At 45.0% G+C, this 24045-nt stretch overlaps 1 protein-coding gene across 1 annotated transcript in view; it reads left to right on the top strand.

Annotated features, from left to right (window-relative positions):
* SMARCC1 (SWI/SNF related, matrix associated, actin dependent regulator of chromatin, subfamily c, member 1) overlaps window positions 1-24045 on the top strand; it is an 85661-nt gene that overhangs the window by 24227 nt on the left and 37389 nt on the right. Inside the window, exons 10-20 of the mRNA XM_010008543.1 lie at window positions 743-867; window positions 1666-1725; window positions 2342-2379; window positions 4525-4646; window positions 8000-8071; window positions 12216-12329; window positions 13202-13355; window positions 13666-13779; window positions 16315-16374; window positions 21720-21978; window positions 22864-23025. Of these exons, the coding sequence (XP_010006845.1) occupies window positions 743-867; window positions 1666-1725; window positions 2342-2379; window positions 4525-4646; window positions 8000-8071; window positions 12216-12329; window positions 13202-13355; window positions 13666-13779; window positions 16315-16374; window positions 21720-21978; window positions 22864-23025 (1280 nt within the window). The remainder of the gene's footprint in view (window positions 1-742; window positions 868-1665; window positions 1726-2341; window positions 2380-4524; window positions 4647-7999; window positions 8072-12215; window positions 12330-13201; window positions 13356-13665; window positions 13780-16314; window positions 16375-21719; window positions 21979-22863; window positions 23026-24045) is intronic.

Below are 24045 nucleotides of genomic sequence, written 5' to 3'. Positions count from 1 at the left end.
TCTCCTAGTGCTGGTTTGATCTCCTAAAAAAAAAAAGAAAAGAAAAAGGAAAAAAGCCAATATTATATCCGAATAAAAGCTTAATTATGAGGGTTTATGTCTGGATAGGGAGAGGAGCACTTTTGAACTAAAAATTCAGGTCTTGTTTAATAGACCCGTTGGGCTCTGATAAGACAAGACTAGAATTTTATCATCTGAAGCGAGAACGAGTTAAAAGTCCAGGTAAAAGAATTACTTTGTAATTCCAAATGTAAACTTGGACTCAGATCCTGTAAGGAGAGACATGGGGGTTCTGCCTTTGTTCCTCATCCAGCCCTTTTCCTTACAGAAGGCAGCATTCCATGCCTTGGAAAGCTCTGCTGCCTCTTCTGTTCTGCAGCAGATGCTCTTATTGCCACTTGAAAAGGGACAGATGTGAGTTGAGTCACTGCTCCCTTGACTCTCACTGGAGTCCAAGTGCTGCCAACATGCTGGAGGCACTTTTGGGTTGGGATCAAGATCTATACACAGTGGTGCTCTCCAGTCTTGAAACAGTGGGGAAGACTCTTCCTTTGAAATTTCCTTTGTTCTAATAATGCAGAGGATATTTTTAATTAACTCCACCAGCACCATTTCCTACAGCACTGATGTCTTCATAAGTGCTTTGAGCCAGTCCTGTAATTCTGATACCCAAAGACTAACATCAAGATGAGAACATCTGAGAGTTGCAGCTGGCAGAGCATTTGTGTCTGATCTGTTGTAGACAAGCAGCCTTATATGGGAAAAGAAGAGGGCAGAAAGAAGAAGATGAGCAGGAAGATCTTACAAAGGACATGGAGGATCCCACACCAGTACCTAATATAGAAGAAGTGGTACTTCCCAAAAATGGTAACATATGCACACACTGGCTTTTCTGAAGGTTAAAACTTGCTTAAACTGCACTGAAAAAATACACAAGTATTTTGTCAAATCTTGGAATTGCTTCATGGCTGTGGGGCCAGGTGGGACCTGTGCCATCTGTCTGCTCAGGGGTTGGGATGTGATGGCTGAGAAAGGCAGCAGGTTCTCCTTCCCTGGCCTTTCTGAAATAAGTTTGCCAGAATCCACCTAAATGTTTAGTTTCACCTATTTTAGGATTCTTCCTGCACATTAGAGAGAGTTTCATGTTTTGGGGGATGGGGTTTGCTGGAGGAAAAGGACTGTATGACAAGTACCCAAGAGAAGCTCATGAAATGTGTGGAAATTCTAGCAACACACCAATGCTTTCAGTGCTAAATTCTCCCCTGGGAAGTGTTGGTCTGTGCAGAACCTGTTCAGTAAAGGTAACTCAGAAAAATAATTCCTTCTGTCAAGTCCTTGACACCAAGCCTTTCTGAGTGTCACACTGTTTTGTTTTTACCTGGTTTGAACTTGCATGTAAGAGCTGCTACGTGTTGCACAGGTGGAAGGAGTAGATGCCTAGTCCAGTAGCTGCATGAATAGAAGCTGCTTTGTCTTCAGATGAGAAATGACAGAGAAATCAAACAAAAGATCTGTTGTACTCCCACTGCACAGATGAACTCTTCTGAACTGCAAAGGCATGACAGCAAAACTGGCTACTGATAAGATAGTAAAAGGTTGCTGGCTTGGATAGTTGTGCCTTGTCTGGTGGTTACTCATTAATTTCAATCTTTTTCCCTTTTGCAGTGAACCCAAAGAAAGACAGTGAGAACACGCCTGTCAAAGGAGGAACTGTGGCAGACCTTGGTAAAACCAGCACACACCCCCTCCAGCACCCCTTCCCCCCCATTTTATATTTGCAGACCAACAGAAGATATTTTTAACCTCCCAATTTTAAAAGAAAACTTGTAATTCTGCTCCTTTGTTGAATTAAGTTTTCCTGTGTTTTCAAGTTGAAGCAGGGGACCCTTTTTCACTTGCAAGGCTGGTCCCTTGGATGCAGAGGTTTTTTAATGCCACAAGCTCTTCCCTGGCAGAATTCTTCTTTTTTTGCTTGGAACCAAGGGCACTCACAGGTTCCCTCAGCTTTGCTGAGCCTTTGACATAAGAGAGATAAATGAGTGTCCTGTATCCTCTTACACAAGGCTACACTAGAGCACTGGGAGAGGCAGTGAGGGGGTGTGGGTTCCTAAGTGTGGAAAAATGTTGATTATCCTTCCTCTCTATTCTTACTTCTGTTCCCTGACCTGGGGTAGCTGAGTGTCTGCATGAGGTGGAGACTGCTGTACCTTTGCTTTCTTCCTCACTGCCCTCCTAAAAGAAATTAAATACCCTTTCCAGTTAAGCAGTTCCAAGGCTTATGAATAATCAGACACTTCAATTAGTTTCATTTAGTTTAATTCTTAATATTTTTACCTTTCAGATGAACAGGATGAGGAGACTGTGGCAACTGGAGGAAAGGTAACAGTAGCCATTTCTTGCTGAGTTAGGTACAAGCTGAGATCTTCATCTCACCTTCAGTAACCCATTGTGTAATGATTTTCAGCTGAGACATAAGATTCATTTAGTCACTGGTGGGAATGTTGTTTTGCTGTTATAAAGATTCTGCAAGTACTTGGAGATGATTTATGTTAAGTCCAGTGTAGCAGAAACGAGAATGAGGAGACAGATGCATTGTTGAAGGAGCATTTTTCAGATGCAAAATCATTCAGAGTTTATGCTGCTTCTTTAGATTTCAGGGCTAAATCTAAACCCCAGGAAGGCTTCCTCCTAGTTTTAATAGAGTCACAGGAGTAGTTTCTGTATTTAATTCCATTGTTGGTGTGCCAGGCACTATTTTTAACAGCTTGCCTAGAAGAAGAGGGCTGCCTGATCAGACAGGTCAGAGGAGCTCACATCTCAGTGAGGCTCTGAGCTGCTCTCCTGCACAGACACAAAGCTGGGCTTGGCTATAACATCATGAAGAAAATCTTTCTCTCCACATTGACCTACTTCTAGTTTTACCCTATTTCAGTTCATACACCCAATCTCTAGATGTGTTTTCAGAAGTGCTCAGAAATCCTTTCTCAGGTTTTAAAACAGGGAGAAGACAACTCTAGGTATGCAAACCACTGGCTAGGGAGTAGCCTTTCTTTTAGGTTTTAGGCAGAGGTATCGGCCTGGGGAGCAGCGAGTTGGGTACCTGGGTTACAGGTGCACAAACTGAAATCCCCAAAACACCTTTCTTAGGTTTCCAAGTTAGGGAACTAACTGGGAAGGAACATGACAGTAGGGCAGTCCAGGATTTTCAGTGTCACTTCTCCATCTCTGGGTGGAGAATGACCTGGAGTTGTGGGACTCATGCAGGAGCTTTAGCATTTGTTCCATGTTTAGTTTGGAAGAGGTTTACTTTTATGTCCTAGGCTGAAGTGGGTTTTTGGGATGTGGTCTGTTCCTGTGTTTAGTGAATGTATTTTGAGGAGAAGGGTATTAGAAGTTGAGGGGATGAGGAGAGGAAGAACTTTTCTGAATAGCTGTTGTCAGATCACTAAATAGACTTAGAAGGATACCTTGTTCTGGGGGGAATTTATTCCCTCCACAGAGTTGTCATTGACACCAGTGATTCTTTTAGACTTGCTTTAGGGGCTCAGCTATTTTTAACAGTCTGTTGTTTTTCTGAAATGTGTCTGGAGTAGTAATTTAGGTGAAGAAAACCATTTAATGTTGAGTTGCCTACAGTCTTTTCAAACAGCACCTGGGGTCAGTGTCCTGACCCCCTCTGTGCCCTTTACCTGTTGGAATAAGGAGATGAGCATGTGCTGGAACTCCAGTTGCAGAACATCTTGTGTACACAGGAGGCTTCTGCTGGGAAGCAACAGAAAGTAACCTTGGACTTGTCCCTCTTCTTGGAAATCTTAAAATCTTGCTCACTGATGTTTTCACAACCCTATAGGAGCAAACTCATGGGTCTGTTCTCCATCTGAGTGGAAGCAGGTACAGGGACATGGAGTTACAAGTTGAACTTAGTATCTCCTATTTGCAGGAAATACCCAAGACCAGCTTGAAGACTGATCAAAGTGACTTTATCCAAGCAAAAATTTAGAGTAATGAGACATGGTTCTGCATACACTATTACTGCTGACAAGTGTCTTCCAGTGAAACCAGAACCAAGGAATCTGATTTCCTGTAATATTGAGGAACAAGAAGGTTCATGGGGGAAGAGAGGCAAAAAATACAACCTGTCTTAGACAATATTACAAACTGCTGCAGTGTCAGTAACTGGACATGGCAGCAAGAGTCAGGCTGACAGCTCACCAGGTGCTCAGGGTTTGTGCTGGATGCATTACCCAGGGGTGCAGTGTGCTGCAGAACTGAGTGTGTCCCTGGGATTTGGGGGCAGGCTCAGTAGAACCTTCTGGCCTTGTGCTGCCTTCCATATTTTCAGGAACACAGATCACACTTTCTCTGGTCCCTGAGATTTTCCTCACTGAGCAGAGATTTCACTAAATTAAGTTTAATCTGCACAGGATTGGGAAGCACTTGGTTTTGACTAAGTTTGTGCTGCCTGAGAGTTGTTAGTTATGTCTCTTGCAACCTGCTAATTGTTGTGTTCTGTCCCTGGAACAGGAAGATGAAGATCCCAACAAAGGTGATCAGAGTCGGTCAATTGATCCAGGTGAAGATAATGTCACAGAACAAACCAACCACATCATTATTCCCAGCTACGCATCTTGGTTTGACTACAACTGGTAAGGGAGTCATTTGGAAGTGGGGGAAGATTTGAGTTTGGGTGGTTGTTTCTTACGAGTCAAGCTGAGAGGTGAAAGAGGTGACTTCTTGCTTAGGCCTGGTTCCCATGTATGGTACATCTTTTCCATTTCAGAATCTTTCTGAGCTGACTTCTGAGTTTTCAGAGATTGGGAAAGAGGAAGAGAATTTCAGACAGCACAGATCTTCAGACAGTTTTTTGCTTTACACTGATTTTATTATTCCTCTCTCTTACCTACTTTCTAGTCCTTGTAATGATCTTTCTGTGTTTGTATCTACTTCTGAAAGCTGCTGGCTTGTTATTTTGCTTCAGATCTTGACTTTGAGGACGTCATTGATGATAACAGGGAGGATCCTTGTTTCATTTTGGAGTCCTCAGTGGGGTCAGAGATTGTGGTGTGCTAAGGCCATAAAGCTCCCTATAGTCATCCTAATGTTCTCTGCATACTTGGGCTTTTGTGGTGTGGGAAGAGAAGCAAATAATTGGGAAAGTCGTTCTGAAGTTAAACTCCTACCTAGTGCTTTTTTAAAACACAAACTGGGGGCAGTTGGCTGGAAGGGCTCTCATGTGAACTGGTGTTTCATCCTTGCTTTAGAAGCTGAGACATTATTCAGGCTGGAATCTAAAAGAGCTCTGTTGTGACACCTGAGTGTTAGGATTCCTGTGCAACGTCCAGAAGTGGAGAACTTTTTACCCTAGTGAATTAAGGTGGGATCTGAGCTGTCAGTGTAAGGGTTGGTTCATTTACCAGCTCTGGCCAATGTTGTTACCTGGAGCTGGTGGCTCAGCCCATGTCTGTGCTAGTGGCCTGAGTTGACCTAAATTTCCATAAATAGAACCATCTGCTTTCTCAGTCCCTTGGCTCTCCCACTTTGAGATGATCCTGGAAGCAGAACAACCAAGGATCACACAGGCTGAATTTCTAGGTGTGGGGAAGAGCTGGAGGTGTAGGTCTGTTAGGCACACAGAACAAAGTTCCCCACTGGTGCACTTCAGAAGGAGATCCAGAGCTCTGATCTGCTGGAGATCAGGAAAGGACACTTGGTATGGCTTGATGGACAGGCTGCCCAGGGCAGGGGGGGAGGCCCCATCCCTGGAGGGGTTTCCAAGGCCTGGAGATAGTGCTGAGGGACATGGGGCAGGGGTGGCCTTGGCAGGGCTGGGGGAACAGTTGGACTCAAAGGGCTTTTTCAACCCAAACGATTCTGGGATTTTAATTGAGATTTGCTCTAAAGGTGGGCACATCTGCAGTCTGTGCTTCAGCTCCTTGCTTGTAACTTGAAGGGACAAACATACTGCCCTACTGAGAAAATTATGACAATGAAGTTTTGTCACAAGGTGCCAGTTGCCTGTTGGGAGTGACTGGTGACAATGGTTGGTTGAAAACTCCTGGTTGGTGCATTTGTGGCAGCAGCAATGGTTCTAGTGATGTTCTGAGAGCTCAACCTGAGAAACAGATCAGCATGAGCAGAAAGACTAATGAAGTCTGAAGAAAGAGAATAAACCCCACATTGCATCAGGTGTACCTGTTCTGACCTTGCAAATGGCAACCTTGAACCATCCCTGTGGGGGAACAGTGGTCATCTTCAAGGTAGCAGGATGGTGGGAAAAGAACCTTAGATTTTGTGGGCTCTAGTGCTCCAGAAACAGCCCATTGAGCTGATTGGGATTTGAAGCTGAAGTAACAGCACAGGTGTGAGACTGAGAGTTTGCTGTCTCTCAGCACTGCTTTTCCCTTCAGAGGGAGGTTTTTGTGTCCTGGAGAACCAGAGGGCACAGGTCCCACCTCAGCCTGCAGGTGTTACTGCTGTTGCTGTGCCAGCAAATGCTCCTTGGGTTGTGTGAACATATAAACATCCACTGTCTGCAGCCCCCTCAAACTGCAAATACTTCTTTAATGTGTCCAGTCACAGCTCATTAAAAGCAAGCTGAAGAATAATTCTAATCTACTCCTCTCAAAATGTTTTCTAAATGGCTGGTTTAGAATATTCCTTGCTAGAATTAATTTTCTAGTAAGAAGATAAATTTTATTAAATGCTCAATTCAGTCTCAGTGTGATCTCAAATGCTTTAGGCAACATCACTTCAAGAACTCTGTAATTTGTTTGTTACTAAAATCTGAACAATTAATTGGTTAATCTTCATCTTCAGGTTTGAGTATTTTCCCAGGAGTGAGAAGTTAAGAGTGAGCAGTGTCAGCATGAAAGGACAATTACATGGTAGATTAAATGCTGAACATATAGGAGAAAGGAGGATTATTTTTAAAAATATTTTTTCTGTGTTTCCTTAAAAGGTACTAATTCTTAAAGGGCCACTGTGGTTCTCCAGATTCTGGCTTGCATGAAGTGTGTGCCCCTCTGCAAGGTTCTATCTTAAACTATTCAAACAAACCCTGCATTTCTGATACTTTTTTTAAAGTAAAAATCTCTTTTATCCTTGGAGCTGTTTCCTCACTTGGCAATAGGTGGGTTAAGTCTCAGGTGCCTCAATTTGCACAGTAAGATCTTAAAAGAAAGGAGTGAATCCACTAATGAAGCTCCATATACACTGACTGTTGACTTGGTAATTTTGCTTTGCAGTGAAAACCCTCTTATATCATATACTATGGAGAACAAAAAATGATCTTGTTCATTTGTTGGTGATGAAGTCATCTGTCATTAAACATTTCAGGACTGAGTTTCCTTACTCGTCTTAAAATAATCACTTCCTCCAAGCCTTTATTTAGGTGTTTTGAGAATAAATATGAGAATATAATTTCATATGTTTCAGTAGTGCTATTTACATTGTCAGGCTGTTAGTACTTGCAGAGTGGAAAATTCTACTGAAAGACCATTTAAGCTTAAATGAAACTACCTGGAACAGCTATGGAAGGAAAAAAGTACCAGTATATCTGTCAAATAACTGAAGCTGAGTTTGCTGGGATCTTTGCCTTCCCTCATTTCATATACTCCAGAGCACCTTGTGTCAATAGTTCTGCTCTTCCATACATGGTCAGATTTTGCTCTATGTTTCTTCCTGGGATGTTCAAAGGGGAAGAATTATTTTGAAGACATTGCTTAGTTGCTCCAAATATCCATACATTGGATTTTATTTTCCCAGCTAACCAGAGAGGTAGTAGCTACATTCTTAAAGCCAGTCTGTGTCCTGCCTAACTTGTGAGCTCCAGTAATAGCTGTGGATCCAACTTTGGGCTTGCACTCAGAGCACTTCTTTGCAGTCCCATCTTCTAAATATACTCCATAAAAGCTGGTTGTCCCTCAAAATAGTCATTTGAAGTTGTGTAGAACACTCCAAGATTGTTTGTTACTGAGCATCTGAATTGTGTGTGTTACAGCATTCATGTGATTGAACGTCGTGCTCTTCCTGAATTCTTCAATGGAAAAAATAAGTCCAAGACTCCAGAAATGTAAGTAAAGCAGGTGAATAAAGTCATGTTAGAGAGGTGAAGGAGACTCCAGCTTCATGAGCTTGAGGTCACTTCAGCTCTGCATGTGTGAAGCAGATACTGTCTGTAGGGGCATGAAGGAAGGAGAGAGCACCTGTGCAACCACTTCTGGTTTGATAACGCTGGCATTATTGTAGAAGAGGTAAAACTTCAAATGTCAAAGTAGTACTTAGTAGTGCTTATCCAGGAAAAATAAAACTAGTTTCTCCCAAGTAGTACTGCCACCAGATCTTGAACTTTATGTGGTACAAAACATGATCATCTTTCTGGGATGTCTGAAGAACTCGGTGATGCTGTAGAAACTTAACAGCCTTGCTTATTTTTCTCTCTCTCAGAATCACCAAGGCTGGAAAAAGACCTTTAAAATCATCAAGTCCAGCCTATGACCAACACCACCACATCTCCAGACCATGGCACTAAGTGCCACCTCCAGCCTTTCCCTGAACACCTCCAGGGATGGTGCCTCCACCACTTCCCTGGGCAGTCCATCCCAATGTCTGATCACCCTTTCCATGAGGAAGTGCTTCCTGATATCCCACCTAAACCTCCCCTGGAGCAGCTTCAGGCCAGGCCCTTTTGCCTTGTTGCTGGTTGCCTGGAAAAGGAGCCCAACCCCACCTGAGCACAACCTCCCTTCAGGTGGTTGCAGAGAGTGAGAAGGTCCCCCCTGAGTCTCCTCTTCTCCAGGCTGAGCAACACCAGCTCCCTCAGCCTCTCCTCATCAGACTTTCCCTCCAGTCCCTTCCCAGCCCTGTTGTCTCCCCTGGACCTGCCCCAGCACCTCAATGTCCTTCCTGCAGTGAGGGGCCCAGAGCTGCACCCAGTGCTCGGGGTGAGGCCTGCCCAGTGCTGAGCACAGGAGGAGAATCACCTCCCTGCTCCTGCTGGCCACACCATTCCTGGTACAAGCCAGGATGCCACTGGGCACCCTGCTGGCCACCTCGTGCCATGCTGGGCTTGTGGGCCTGAGGAGCTGTGTCTGCCAGCCCTGGGCACTGAGCAGGGGCTGCGTCAGGCTGAGCAGTGGATTTTGCACGGTTCTCTGTCTTGATTTCATGCTTCCCTGAGCAGCTGATTGGTAATTCTGAAAGTGCAGGTGAGGGTCAGAAAATGAATCTTCACAGGCCTGAGATCTTAACCCTGTTTTCAAGTCTTAGGTGGCCTGATTTAAATCAGAGGGCTGGAGTTGGGCATTGCAAGAAGCAAAATATTTTTATTTAGCTGTTCCAAACCCTCTAGTGACTTTTTAATCCTGGACGTGCCTGTTAAATCTTGGTGGGGTTCTCTCTGAGTTTAGATCTAGTTTGTACCTCTCTCATTTCCTTGGGGGATTTGGGGTCTACTGCAGAACTTAAGTGTTCTTAATTCAAAATTAAACACACCCAGTTTAAATGCCTTCCCTGAAGCTGTTCACGACAAAATGTTCAAAAAGCTGATTATCGTGTTGAGGTGTTGCAGGTTTTTTCATACCTCAAATGATGAACTTGTGATCTGACTTAGCAATGCAGGGGGATAAGCTGCTGGTTTTGTATCAAATGCTTATCTTGAGAATCTGCTGCAGGGCTCCTTGGGTTGGTAAAAGCACATCTCCCTCCTCTGAGAATTCTCTGTGCTAACAGTACGTGACGTTATTCCAACCAGTCTTGAAAGGTGATTAAGGGAAGATGGTTCAGCATCAGGTTTTTGATCAAAATTATAATCCTAAACCCTGAGAGCTCACAAAACCAAAACCCCAACCATCAATTTGCTCACCATTGCATGCTTGTTAACTGGGAGAGTGGAGCTGAGCTTGTGGTTGCTTTATCTTGGTGTCACATCCTGGTCGAGTCAAAAAGCATCTTGTGGGGATTTTAAACTGATATTTTTTTTTCAATTAACTGCTAAATGAAGCACTTGAGATGTCTTCTCAGGACATTGCTTTAACATCAGCAAAGCTGATTATTGCATCCAGAACATTCCTTCAACAGTTCCTTCCTAGTGCAAATAATAGTGGTGATACCACCCTGCCCTGCCAGCAGGCACAGGAGGCAGACTTCAGAGAGGGTTCTGGTGCTTCCATCTCCTCTCCTCAGGCATGGTGGATATTTTGTGAGGATTCTGATCCAGTCTTGAGATAGAAATTAGAAACTTTTTCAGCCTGCAGAAGAGAAGAGTTGGGAGACCTTAAAGTAGTTGCCCAGTGCCCAAGGAGGTTATTGAGGTGGATCCAGGCTCAGTATTGAAGGCAAAGCACTGGGATGGGGCCCTGGGAAACTGGGAATGTTCTGCCCGAAGCAGCCTGGTCTGCTGAATGTTTTCAGTGCTGACCATGGTCTGAGTAGGAGATTGGCTGAGAGGCCTCCTGAGGTCCCTGGCACCAGGAAGGATTTTCAGTCTGCAGTCTTTACTCACAGCTCCTCTACATGTGTGAGTTGCAGAGGGAACTACAGCTGCATCATAGTGATTCCAGAATGTATTTGATCCAGAATGGAGTTGACACTAGCTCTGCTCCATCAGTTTTACTCTTCAGTGTTTTTTTTTGGTTTGGGATTTCTAGGGCTTAGTGTCCAAGGCTGCAGACATTTGTTGGTGAAAAGAATTGCCTGTGCTTCATCCTGGCCCTTGATGTACTCATCACTTGTAATCCCAAGCTTCCTTTTTCAGTTGACATCAAAACATGAGGTTTCCTGATACTCCCCTCTGAGATGCTACTGGTTGTTGCCCACAAGTGAAGCCAGTGAGAGACCCCTCCCAATCCTGATATTGTCCTAGAGAAGTATTTCTGTTGCCTTTTAGGGCTTGCAGGAGCAGCATGAGGTCTTGGCTTTGTGTTTTCTTTTTAAATAAGAGAAACATCCTACTGAATGGAAATATCTTCCCTCCAGCTCCATTTCCAGGCCAAACAAAATACCATGTTTAAAAGCTCACACAGATTCACTCTTGTGACAGTGGTGCCTGGGGGGTGGTTTCTGTCTTAAAAGGAACGTTAAGTAAATACTAGTTGGCTTCTCTTTCTCACTGTTGACAAGTTCTAGCTGATGGGTCCTGTCATTGTCACAGACTCCCTGCAGGATAAACTTCTGGGATGTTTCTGTCTTAGGCTTCTCTCTTCATCTGATAATGTGACCTTAACTAAAAAATATTTAACTAATTTATTCAGCCAGGACCACTTCCAAGTACCTGTTCTTGAGCAGTTCCCTTCAGGAGCATTCAGAAATGTTCCTGAATGATCCTCTATGGAAGATGCTCCTTTGTTTCTTGCCCACCAAGCATTCAGCATAGAGGAGCCCAATACCTAGTCCCATAATTTCTTTTTTCCTAGAAGTTTTATATATAATTTGGTCAGAATAAAGATTTGGGCAGGAATGTGTATTTGCAGGTCTTGCCTGTGAAAGGCATTGATGTTCTATCTCTGTATGACTTTTTGGTTAAGGTGCTTTTGCCCACAGTGTGAGAGATGGCAGCTTCTTCCCTTCCAGGCTCCCAGAGGGATCATGTGCCTGTTTCCACGTGGAGACCAGACCCCATTATTTTTCTCAGCAGCTAGTAGTTGTTGTACTACTACAAACTATGTTAGTTGGTGACCGAACTGCAGCAACTATTTGTGTGATCTGCAATTCCAGGATGCATGGATCCATGAATCCAGAATGGCGCAGCCTGGAAGAAAAGGGTTGTATTCAGTATATAAAAATCTACTTACCTGCTGCTTTTGGTTTTCATCAATAAAACTTGCCTGTTTGTGTTTGCTTGCCAGTATAGCAGGTGTTTGGAAAAAGTGAATCCCAATCTGGGATTCTATGATCCTCAGACAGTAACAAGAGATGGGGCAAGAGGAACCAGCCTCAAGTTGTGCCAGGGGAGGCTGAGGTTGGATCTGGGGAACAATTCCTGCCTGGCAAGGGTTGTCAGGGCCTGGCCCAGGCTGCCCAGGGCAGGGGGGGAGTCCCCATCCCTGGAGGGGTTTCCAAGCCCTGGAGATGGTGCTGAGGGACATGGGGCAGGGCTGGGGGAATGGTTGGACTCCATGATCTTGAAGGTCTTTCCCAACCCAAACGTTTCTGTGAAAATGCACATTCTGACCTTGTCAGTGTCAGGGTGCAGGAGCTGCTTCCCACTTGTCTTCCAGATACCTGGCTTACCGCAACTTCATGATTGACACCTACCGCCTGAACCCGCAGGAGTACCTGACCAGCACTGCCTGCAGGAGGAACCTGACTGGGGACGTGTGTGCTGTCATGAGGTAAAAGCCTTTTCCAGCCCCTTGCAGCCACTGCTTCCACTTTTACAAAATCCCAGTTTGACAGCTGAGTTTTGCCAGGTTTCTGTTTCTCCAGTGTCAGGCTGTGAGGCACAGCAGAGCCCTGGAAGTTAGGAGCTTCAGTGTCCCTTCAGGAAAGAGCAGCTGCAGATAGATGAGGGAAGGAAGTGAGTGGCTGTGCAGCCCTCACCATCCACACATAGATGAGGGAAGGAAGTGAGTGGCTGGGCAGCCCTCACCCTCCACACATAGATGAGGGAAGGAAGTGAGTGGCTGGGCAGCCCTCACCCTCCACACATAGATGAGGGAAGGAAGTGAGTGGCTGGGCAGCCCTCACCCTCCACACATAGATGAGGGAAGGAAGTGAGTGGCTGGGCAGCCCTCACCCTCCACACATAGATGAGGGAAGGAAGTGAGTGGCTGGGCAGCCCTCACCCTCCACACATAGATGAGGGAAGGAAGTGAGTGGCTGGGCAGCCCTCACCCTCCACACATAGATGAGGGAAGGAAGTGAGTGGCTGTGCAGCCCTCACCATCCACACATTGTCTGCAAGTGGTTCCGTGCGGGCAGCCCCAGCTTTGCTTTGCCTGTGTCCTTAATTAGGTCATTTCCTCTTACACTATAGCCAAGGATGCCATGTTTTGTTTTCTGCAACAATCTGAAGTGCAGTCAGGTCTGCACAAAGCTCGTGCCGCTTGATTTATTTTGCCATTTGTGCTCAGTGAGGGACTAGAGAAGATTCTGGATGTGTGCTTGATCCAGAAATGCAAACTCCTTCCCTTGCCTTCTCCTTCCTGCAGCGTCAGGCGAGGCTTTCGTTCTCAAGGTCTTGATCTGTTGTGTTGTTTCACAGAGTACATGCTTTTCTGGAGCAGTGGGGTCTCATTAACTACCAGGTGGATCCAGAAAGTCGCCCCATGGCCATGGGACCTCCCCCTACCCCCCACTTCAACGTCCTGGCTGACACCCCCTCGGGGCTCATGCCTCTCCACATCCGCACTCCGCAGGTGGGTCCCCAGCTCCCCCCAGCAGGAGTTTGTCTTGCCTCTAGGTTCCCTGCACCTCCTGAACAATTCCTCTGTTATTTGCCTAAATAATCACTTCTTTTGTCCCTCTAGGTTGAGAGTTTCCAGTAGTTGGAATCTCCAAAACAAATCTGCTGATGTTGTGTGCCAGTGACCTTATCTCCAGCCACCCCTGTAGATTTGTGTTCAGCTTATTTGCTCAGTCCCTGTTCTGCTTAGCATGGGTCTGAAAACCTTAGATAACTTTGAATTCCTGCCCCTCTCACCTTTCTCTTGTAACGTTTGCTTGCAGATTCCAGCTGCTCAGCAGATGCTGAGTTTTCCTGAGAAAAACAAAGAGAAGCCTACTGACCTGCAGAACTTTGGCCTTCGCACGGACATTTACTCAAAGAAGACTTTAGCAAAGGCAAGCACGTGGGGGTTTTTTATTCTGAGCCTTCTCTTAAGGTCTCTTCCTCGAGTGTCCTCCAGTAGATGACTTTGAGACAACATATGTTGCTCTTATGTTCCTGTTTGAGATGTTTTCTGTCTCAGTGTGGGATGTTGAGATTCCTCACTTAGGGTTGTGTTGGGAGTGGAAGTAGAGCCGTGCAGCTCTCCCAGGCTGGTCAGTTCTGTAAGTCTTCAGACCCTGAACTGTTGTTACTTGATTGTGTATTTCACCTGAATGGTTCAGAATCAACAGACTGTCCAATAATTCAAGACAGAAACTGAGACCTTCAGCACAGGGCCTTTAACTGTGCTGCTTTCCAAGTGTGAGCAGGGTTTTCCAGACTAGGAAGTTGCTTGATAACAAAAAGTGTCCCAATACCTTTGCAGGGCATGATTTAGTAGGGTGCTGTATCTGTGTAGTTGCAGTTCTGAGCCACCTTTGTCAATAACTCCACAACCTGTTGCCTTTTAACTCCTCCTGCTGCCTGATACCAGTGTGTGTGCTTGGAGCTACTGCAGAAATACCAGTTCACTGCTTCAGCACAGCCTTGGGTCTAGACATCTGCAGTGCTGTGCTGATTAGAGCCTCTTTTGGGCTGATACCAGGCTAATTCTGTGTAATTGGTTGCTCTAAGTACAGTGTTCATTGTACTAAGAAATCAGATTAACTGTTTTGGTTTTTTTTAAAAAAAAAAACCCAAACAACAAACAAACAACAAAACCAAACCACAAGAGATCAGGATTTTATTTATAAAGGCTTATTCCATATCACTTTTTATGGGAGTGACTTTTTCACTTAGTTTAGGGAAGTATAAATATTCACCAAATTCATAAGTCTTTACTGGTTCTAGACTTGAGTTCTGTTTACAAGCATCTAGCCCAATGAACTTGAGCAGATCTGTTTGCCAAGAGTTCATTTCCATTTTTGCTTTGTGTGGCAGTCGCTGAGAGCTGATCAGCTGCTGGGTGACTCACTTTGATTAAAGTTCTCTGTGGGTTGATGATCTATTTGAAATGCATCTTGATATAGGATAGATTTACTTGTCCTAAATCACAGGATGGTTTGGGTTGGGAAGGACCTTTAAAAATAATCTAGTTCCAACCCCCTGCCATGGGCAGGGACACCTCCCAGCAGCCCAGGCTGCTCCAAGCCCCATCCAACCTGCCCTTCAACACTGCCAGGGATGGGGCAGCCACAGCTTCCCTGGGCAACCTGGGCCAGGCTCTCCCCACCCTCACAGCACACAATTTCTCCCTCCCATCTCAGCTCCAGCTCCCTCTGGACGCTGGAAACCCTTCCCCCTGCTCCCATCCCTCCCTGCCCTTGTCCCAAGCCCCTCCCCAGCTTTCCTGGAGCCCCTTCAAGCACTGGAAGGTGCTCTAAGGTCTCCCTGGAGCCTTCTCTTCTCCAGGCTGGACACCCCAACTCTCCCAGCCTGGCTCCAGAGCAGAGCTGCTCCAGCCCTCCCAGCATCTCCAGGGCCTCTGGACTCCCTACAACAGCTCCACATCATTCTGTGTCCTCCAGCACTGAAGTCTGCTCTCCTGTCCCACACACAAACAGAACCCAAGTCTCTACAAAGTGCTAACAACGTGCTGTCTGAGACACGTTCCAAGGTGTAATCAAGAAATTGAGCTGTGAAAAGAACAGGGGAGAGCACAGCAAGGTGTGGCTGTCACACCATCCCCAGAGCTGTGTCCCTTCATATGCAGATTATCTTCTTGTAATTACTCTCTCTTTCCAGGTGGCTTATCTCATTTATAAAGATACTTATTTTTAAACTGAGTCACTGCTTTTAGGTGAACTCTATTTTTTATTATTTTCGGCCACCTCACACAGCCCAGTCTGCCTGCCTTGAAAGCAGAGGTTAGAGGGGTAAGTTTATGTTGACGTTAGCACCACACTGCTGTGAGAAAAGTGCCCTTTAAGCTGAGAGAACCCCAGGTGAGCCTGAATCTGGTGGGCACCATTGCTTCCTTGGGCTCCAGGGGAGCCGGATAAAACTCTGTCGTGTCCATTGGCTCTTGCTGTCCTGTGGTGTGAGCTGTAGTAAGTTTACTTTACTGCTCTCTTCTTGTCTTCATTTTACTGGCCAAAGTCAAGCTGACCAGAATGTGCCAGCACTCCAGAGGGCTCTTACTATTTAGGAGAATCCTCTTTGCTGTGTGTGCAAGCAGAGATGGCCAGGAGAAGAGGGTAGTAAATCACTTGGCTTTGGCTTGGCAGAAAAGAGGAGTTGAAGGTTCTCCCAGCTGTGTTGGGAAGGTGGGATCTGTGAGCCCCAGCCTCTGGGGAGAGTGCAGGAATGTGCTCACCTGCAGGCCTCACCTGCATGAGCAAATCGTGGGAAGTGAACTGCTGTGCAATGTAACCAGGGAGGAGGAGGGCTGTGAAAGGTACATGTTTGAGAGGATTAAGTAACAGAATCTTCCCCTTAATGTTTTATTCGATAAAGGTCAGTGCAAAAAGACCTGAATTTCACTTTTTATCCCTTCCTATCTTTTGTAGAGTAAAGGTGCAAGTGCTGGAAGAGAATGGACGGAACAAGAGACTCTGCTGCTCTTAGAGGTAAGTTCATGAGGGCAAAACCAAGGGCTGGGAATCCAAAACACACAGGATGTTACATGCTTTAAAAAAACCCCTACATGTGGATCTTTCCAGGTGGAGTTAGGTGGCAACAACATGCTTGCTTTTACCGAAGCTGGAGTAGTGAAGCAGAGTTTATAGTGGAAACAATCTGCTGGGGTGGTTGAGCAGCTGTGTGTGCAGGGCTGCCTTTCAGTTGTGGCTGTGGCTTTTGAGTTGGTACAACTCAGAAACTCCCTCCAAAGCAAAGCTCTTCCTTCAGCTGTCATGGCTACAGGAATGTTAAGACAAAAAAAGAGATGGTGGTAACATCTGTGCACTAGAGGGGCTTCATGTGCTTTAGGGTTTGGTTCTGATTTAGGATGCTTGAATAAACTCAGGAGCAGATCTTGCAGTGCAGAGACATCTTATCCTTGAAAGAAGTTACTAATAGCATGAAATAAATGTCCTTCAGGTAATGGTTTGCCTGCCACAAAGAAATCCTTTGAAATTCTGATAAACTTCAGAGGTTCCTGGCTAAGCCACAGCATGTTAGGGAAACAGCTCATCTTTAAGATTAAATTGTTAAGAAACAGTTGAGGCCGTTTCCTGTCTCCTGCCACTAAGAAGGGAAGCTCTTTATTTGGTAGCTCTCTGATCCCATCCAGCTTCCCATTCCTTCTGCCACATGGCTGCACTTGGTGTGTTCTTGAAGCTTTTTCCAGAAGCCTACAAGAAATACGTATGAGGTGACTCAAATCACATTGGCACTGTAGAAATCAGGTCAGAGAACTGTTAGCACACTAGAATCCAGCCTTTGTCCCCAGATTGCTTAATTTGATGCTCTTAAACCACATGGTAATTGTCTGGTCTCTTGGAGTTCCAGCCTAGGATGAAGACCATCCCATGAGGTGCACTCCAGAAGCAGGTTCTGCTGCCATCAGGGTAGCATTGTTTTCCCACAGTCTTTTTTTCAGAAGAAGAGTCTTAGTGGCCTGAAATAATTAATGTGCTGCCACTTCCTTTAAAGAAATTACCATTTCCCTACCCTCCTTTTACAGGAATGTTTTCTGATGTAGAGGTTGGGTGCTTGGTTATTTTTTTAATGTAATTCAGAGTTCTGAGATAAAAATTCCAGTTTGGGGTTTTTTGGTGTGTTTGCTTTCCCTTGGACAGCTTAAACCAGGCTGCAGTTGTGTGATTGTTCTGGCTTTGTGTCTGTACATGTGTCAGTAAACCCATTGAAAAGTTAATTTCAAAAGGAAGAGCATGGACAATGGATGTGGATGGAGCTGAACAATACTCAGCCTCTGTGTGGGGCTGCTTTTCTGAGCTAGACAGTGTCTCACCAGCACTGTACTTGGGTTCAGCCTTCACAGATGGGAAGTGTGTTCATCCAACAGCCAAAATAGGTATTTGGGGCTTTTTTTTAATCTTAGGTTGTTACACAGTGTCTAACCAATATTTTTCTATTGACATGTAGAAGAATCTTGCTTATAGGGTGAAAACAGCCAGAATGTCTGCAGTGACATTCTTGTGTGGAGAAACAAGACTGGTCTCTTCTTTGCTTACTAGTATTATTATTTAAAATCCATTCTTTTTTATGCTTGTAGCTTATAGTCATACATAGCAAGTAGTAGCCTGATTAAATAGTCCAGATGACACATTCTTGTTTTAAGAAAGCAAAACAAAAAATCCTGTATCTTGAGATAGAAATTATATTTAAAGTGAGTTTAAATTAATGATGTTCTTCATTCTTTGTGGATTTAACCTATGAATAAATCAGTAAAGAGTACATCAGTTCAAGCATAAGTAACACAGCTCTAACAAGCCAGCTCAGTCCAATTAAATCCTCAGGGTAGCTTTGGGCAAATATATATGCAGTGAAGTTCCAACGAATACATCTTATCTTAAAATAATTATTGTCCTTCCGCCTGTTGACTGAATAAACTGGGGGGAGGAAATACTGGTTCCCTCCCAGAATCATCTTCCCTGCCAGACCTCCTCTGTATCTCCACAGAGCACTATTCTTGCACAGTTAAGTGCATTTTCAGCTATTTATAGTCAGGACAACTATTGTGAGAGCTAGTTTGTCTGGCAGAAAAATAACAAGCAATGAAGGAGAATGAGCAGAAAATAACAACCCTGCATGGGCACGAGGAGCAAAGCTGATCTAATATGCTGCTGTGATTAAAAATGGATCGACAGTGACACACAACTTAGAGACTGGGATGTGTTGGGGAAAGTGAAATGAAGGTTGCATGTTGAATGAATATGTCCCCGTGAGTGTGACCTGGTGAACTGAGCAGTTCCTCATTTCTTTAAGCACTCGAGCAAGATCAGACAGAGGTCAGGAGAAGGGCTCACAAGCAGTTGGGGACCTGACTGTCCTTGGCTCATTCCTGAACCAAATTACTCTTTCCATTGAGCTTTCAAAGCCCTTCATGTTCTCCAGCTCGTGGTCTTCAACAGTTCCCGTATTGTTCTTTCCATCCACATCCAGCTGGAGCACAGTGTTCCCATGTTCTGGTACTTGCCCAGTACTACACAGTGTTTTGGGGGAAGGTTCCCTCAAAAGACTCTATTCTCTCCAGCCAGTGTATCTGAAGGTACACTGGGTTTATTCCCTCCTCCCCATCTGGTTTAAGCAGTTTGAGAGAGAGAAACTTCAACCTTGAGCCGGGTAAAGCTTAAATCACTTTCAGAGCAGGGGGCTAAAAAGCCTCACCCACTGCAGGCAGCTTGGCCTTTGCTTCACAGAACCACAGAACCATTCTAGTTGGAAAAGACCTTTAAGATCATCGAGTCCAACCATTAGCCCACCTGTCCCCAGCCCACAGCTAACCCAGATCCAGCACCACATCTACAGGGCTTTTAAACACCCCCAGGGGTGGTGATTCAGCCACCTCCCTGGGCAGCCTTTCAGTGACAAATTTTCTTCTAATATCCAATCTAAACCTCCCCTGGTTTAGATTGAGATCAACTCGAGACCATTTTTGCTTTGTCCTGTTGCTTGTTACTCAGGAGAAGAGATTGCTGATTCATTATTTTTTTTCAGTGCCTGCTGGATCTTTTAACACTCCTGGCCCTAAGTCATCTGTCCTTTTAGTTAGTCTATTTCCACATCTTTGGAAATGTTACTCAGCTTGGTTTTTTTCCCCAGCTCACCTCTAACATCCACGACATGCCAGAGTCCTGTTCAGGCTGATTACTTTTCTCTGAAGAATCCTCATACCTTGTGTTTTTTAGCTGCAAAAACACCAGGACTGTTCCTGCAGAGAGCTGCTGTGAAGAAAACAGTATGTTCAGGAATCCTGGATTTTTTAAGAAATATTTTAGTCTTGATGAAAAAGATTGGTTTATGTGTAGTCCTGCAGGCAAATATATATCAACCCTGATATATATAGTAACTTGTTTTGTGGTAATGTCCCTTCCCAGGTCAGGGAACTCAACACATGCTGGCACAGTTTCTATCTTCTGCTTGTCACTAGGATCTCTGCAGGAACATCCAGTGTATTAACTTTGTGTACTTTTGTGCCCAACTGAGACAGGTTGGGTGGATCCTCCTCATGATGTCTGACAGATACAATGCAGCTGAGTAGCCTGTTTGCTCTGAATTCTGCTATGAAAGGTGGTGCATGTGGAAAGTTCAGTGAGTCTTGGCGTGATACCCCAAGGTTGATTTCAGCCTTCAAGTATTGAAAAGCCATTCACTTCATTTGTTCTGAACATCCAGGCTTGAATGGACATCCTGCTTATTTAGGGAAACTGGGTTGTCATGAGCAATTAGGGAGGAGGAGGGTTTGTGTGGCTTCTGACATGGAGTACAGCTGCAGACAGGTGCCTGAAAGCCCAAGGCAGCCTGCCTGGTGATCAGCAGCTCAGGAAGGAGGGGCTCCTCCAAGCAGCCTGGTAACACTGACTTCAAACTGTTCTTCCCCTTCCCCCAGTCCTTGCTAACTCCCTGCTGACTTGCAGGCACCAGTTACCTGTATGTTTGGTGTGGGGTAAGTGGTGTCTGACTAAAAAGCAGCTTGGCTTCTCAGCCAACTGGGTTAAACCTAAAAATGAACCTGAGATCTGCAGCTCCCATAAACAAGAAGGTGTTTACCACCCTTGCTCAGGCCTCTAATAATATTATTCTCAGAAGGCTTTTGATATGCCTTTGAATTGCCTGTCCCTATTTTAAATTGAACATACTTAACCAAGAAATCAAGCTGCTATTTCTTTTTCTAGGTGATTGAACCATTAATCATGTCAGTAATGTGAAAGTTAACAGTTCAGCTCTTATCTGAGCACTTGGACAGCAGCCAATAACAGAGGGAGTTTTCAGGAAAGAAAAGCTTCTTAAGAAGTAATATTCTTGTAGGCTCCCACTTTGTCTTTTTTCAGTGCTAATTTGTTAGTTTTTTCTAAAAAAAAACAGTGCAGGGACTGTTTGGCTGGGTGATCTTAAAGATTTTTTCCAGCCTAAATGGTTCTGAAAGTCTGCTCTATGGCTTCAGTAGCTCATTGTCATTAAATTATGTTGTTGAAACTTCTACTTAAATCAGCTGAGAAACAACTGTAAGTCTGAATTGTGAAATATTTAATCCAACCTGGAAGTTCTTACTTTGCCAGGTGGCTTAGCTACATAATGATGGTTTGTTAACCTGACTGATTAACAAAAATCAGACTGGTTAAGAGTTGCTAGAGAACTGAACTTGTCTGGCTTCATGGCATAGAATATATTTTTCCCTGATAAGTTGGTTTGATTCTCTTTCATTTAACACTTGTTGGATCTAAAAACTGGACTTCACCCTCCCAGGTGATACCATTGTTAAGGTCCCTTGCAACCTTAACCATCCTATGATTCTAGAGTGTGTATGTGTGATAAAATCCTGTTCCTGCCCCAGAGAGCTCAGGGTGTTGAAATACAAGTGTAAGAACATGAGTGCCCTCAGAGGGAGAAGTTACAGGAATTAAAAGCATTGGTAAGACTTGGTAGGATAAGCAAACTTACTTCCCTGTAAAGCTTTTCATGTGGAAGCAAAATGAGGAAACACTTAAGTATGCAAATGTTACAAGCAAATCCCAAATCTTAGGGCAATTTTTTGATTTAGTAACAGCATAAAACTCACGTGTTGATCCCTGCAGTTGAAATCTAACTGATGTCCCAGTGAGATGTTCATATTTGTTCTACAGAATAATTTTGCTACCAGAAAAAACAGGATTTTAAATGCTTGTCTGATCCAAATTTATTGTTCCACCAGCAAAATAACTAACATTGAAAATCTCTGCATAATTGATTTAATTTTTTTTTCCCCCAGAGCAGTCAATGTAGGTACAAGGCTTTTCCTCTTTTGCAGGCTCTGGAGATGTACAAAGATGACTGGAACAAAGTCTCGGAGCACGTCGGGAGCCGCACCCAGGACGAGTGCATTCTCCATTTCCTGAGGCTCCCCATTGAAGACCCTTACTTGGAGAACTCAGATGCATCTCTGGGCCCCCTGGCTTACCAGCCTGTGCCTTTCAGCCAGTCTGGCAACCCCGTGATGAGCACTGTTGCCTTCCTGGCCTCGGTGGTGGATCCCCGGGTGGCATCAGCTGCAGCAAAGGCTGCCTTAGGTATGGCCTCCACCCTGCAGTTTGGTTACAGCTCTTCTCTATGGCTCTGCTCTCTGTTAGTCTTAAAATTGACTCTTGGTGGAGTTGGTCTTTAAAAGTCCCTTCCAACCCAAACCATTCTGTGAGTTTCTTCAGGATGTGGGTAATAAGTTGTGAAAACAAATGGATGTGTGTAGAGAAAGCAGGTCTGCTGGTACCTCCTGGTGCTGTCTTGGTACCGAGACTGCCAGGGTGCAGGCAAGTTGGAAGAGCTCTTAAAGTCCAATGAGTGTCAAAAGATTGAAACACAGTGATCAACATCAATATTCAGCTGGTGTGAAATAATCTGCCACAGTTACATTGACCTCTGAGAAACCAGATGAGGGAGTTCCTTTCACTTTTGTCCTTATTCAACTAACAAACAATAGGACAAGAGGAACCGGCCTCAAGTTGTGCCAGGGGAGGTGGAGGTTGGATCTGGGGAACAATTCCTGCCTGCCAAGGGTTGTCAGGGCCTGGCCCAGGCTGCCCAGGGCAGGGGGGGAGTCCCCATCCCTGGAGGGGTTTCCAAGCCCTGGAGATGGTGCTGAGGGACATGGGGCAGGGGTGGCCTTGGCAGGGCTGGGGGAATGGGTGGACTCCACAATCTAAAGGGCTTTTCCAGCCCAAACAATTTGATTCTGTGATTTTTTCCATGTACAAAACAATTCTATATAACTGGGGAGAGAAGCTTTCCTACCACATTTGAGAGAGAAAATGATCTACCTACTTGGGGAAAGAAGGAACTCGCATACTGGGGAATTTAATTTTGTCACAAGATTTACCAACGCACTGAGCAGAGAAAATCCTGACGTTTCATTTGCCATGAAACCCTCACGATGTGGGATTGTGTGTGTTTGCTAACAGAGGAGTTCTCTCGAGTCCGAGAAGAGGTGCCCCTGGAGCTGGTGGAAGCTCATGTCAAGAAAGTACAGGAAGCAGCAAGAGCCTCTGGGAAGGTGGATCCAACGTATGGATTAGAGAGCAGCTGCATTGCTGGAACAGGCCCGGATGAGCCAGAGAAAATCGGTAAGATGTCCAGCAAGATGCAGGAATCTCTGTTGGATGAGGTTCCTTTGGCATTTTTAGACATTAGGTGGAAATTGTTCACTGTGAGGGTGGTGAGACACTGTTCTGGGTTGCCCAGAGATGCTGTGGCTGCCCCATCCCTGGGGGTGTTGAAGGGCAGGTTGGATGGGGCTTGGAGCAGCCTGGGCTGCTGGGAGGTGTCCCTGCCCATGGCAGGGGGGTTGGAACCTGATGGTCTTTAAGGTCCCTTCCCACCCAAACCATCCTATGATTTTCTTGTGACTTGTAATAAACCATAAGTTCACCTCCAAAACCAGATGAGAATCCCAGGTAAGGAGGGTGTCACAGGTCGTTCCACTTCAGCTTCCTGCAGATTTATTAACTCTTGACACTGAATTAATGAACTTGAGACCAGCCTTAGTTTTAAAAAGAAGTTTTCCTGCTCTTACCACCTGGAAGTGCCATTGCTTAGGATGCTTGGAGTTGAGTGGGGAAAAAAAACCCAGAGCAGAAGGTTTCATACCAGTTCTGTGGGTATTGGAGTCATTAGAGGATGCTGAATTATAGTTAAAATAAAGCAGTTTTATTAGCTCTTTGTGCTGCAGCTGAGTCTATAATGTGAAATCACAACTTTGATGAGTTTACACCTAAGTCTCACACTCTGAGCACGTTGCTAGCCATGGTGGTCTGGCAGAAGAGGAGGGTTTGATGAAATGGTGGAGTGGCACTTGGTGATGCCACAGTTCCCAGCTCTGGCTGGTGCACATTACCCTGCTGTGGTAACAAGCTCCCAGGTTGGAGCTCAGGGTCAGCTGAGGTTTTCTGTAGCATTCAGCAGATACTCTGGTATGAAGTTCCAGTATCTGGAGCTTTGACAGGTGCAAGTTTTGTGTTCATTACTATGGAGAGTAAAAGTATTTCTTTTGGAAATTCCCTACAAAGTGTAACCCTCTCTGTTTAACTCTGTGTTGGTCTCCCTCAGCAGTAACTAAGTAGACACACAGTTTGCTATGTTCCTGC

This window comes from Chaetura pelagica, unplaced genomic scaffold (genome assembly GCF_000747805.2).
Source record: "Chaetura pelagica isolate M959 unplaced genomic scaffold, ChaPel_1.0 scaffold612, whole genome shotgun sequence".
Taxonomy (NCBI): domain Eukaryota; kingdom Metazoa; phylum Chordata; class Aves; order Apodiformes; family Apodidae; genus Chaetura; species Chaetura pelagica.
The sequence above is the reverse complement of the archived record's forward strand: the minus strand, read 5'-3'. Positions and strand labels throughout refer to the sequence as shown.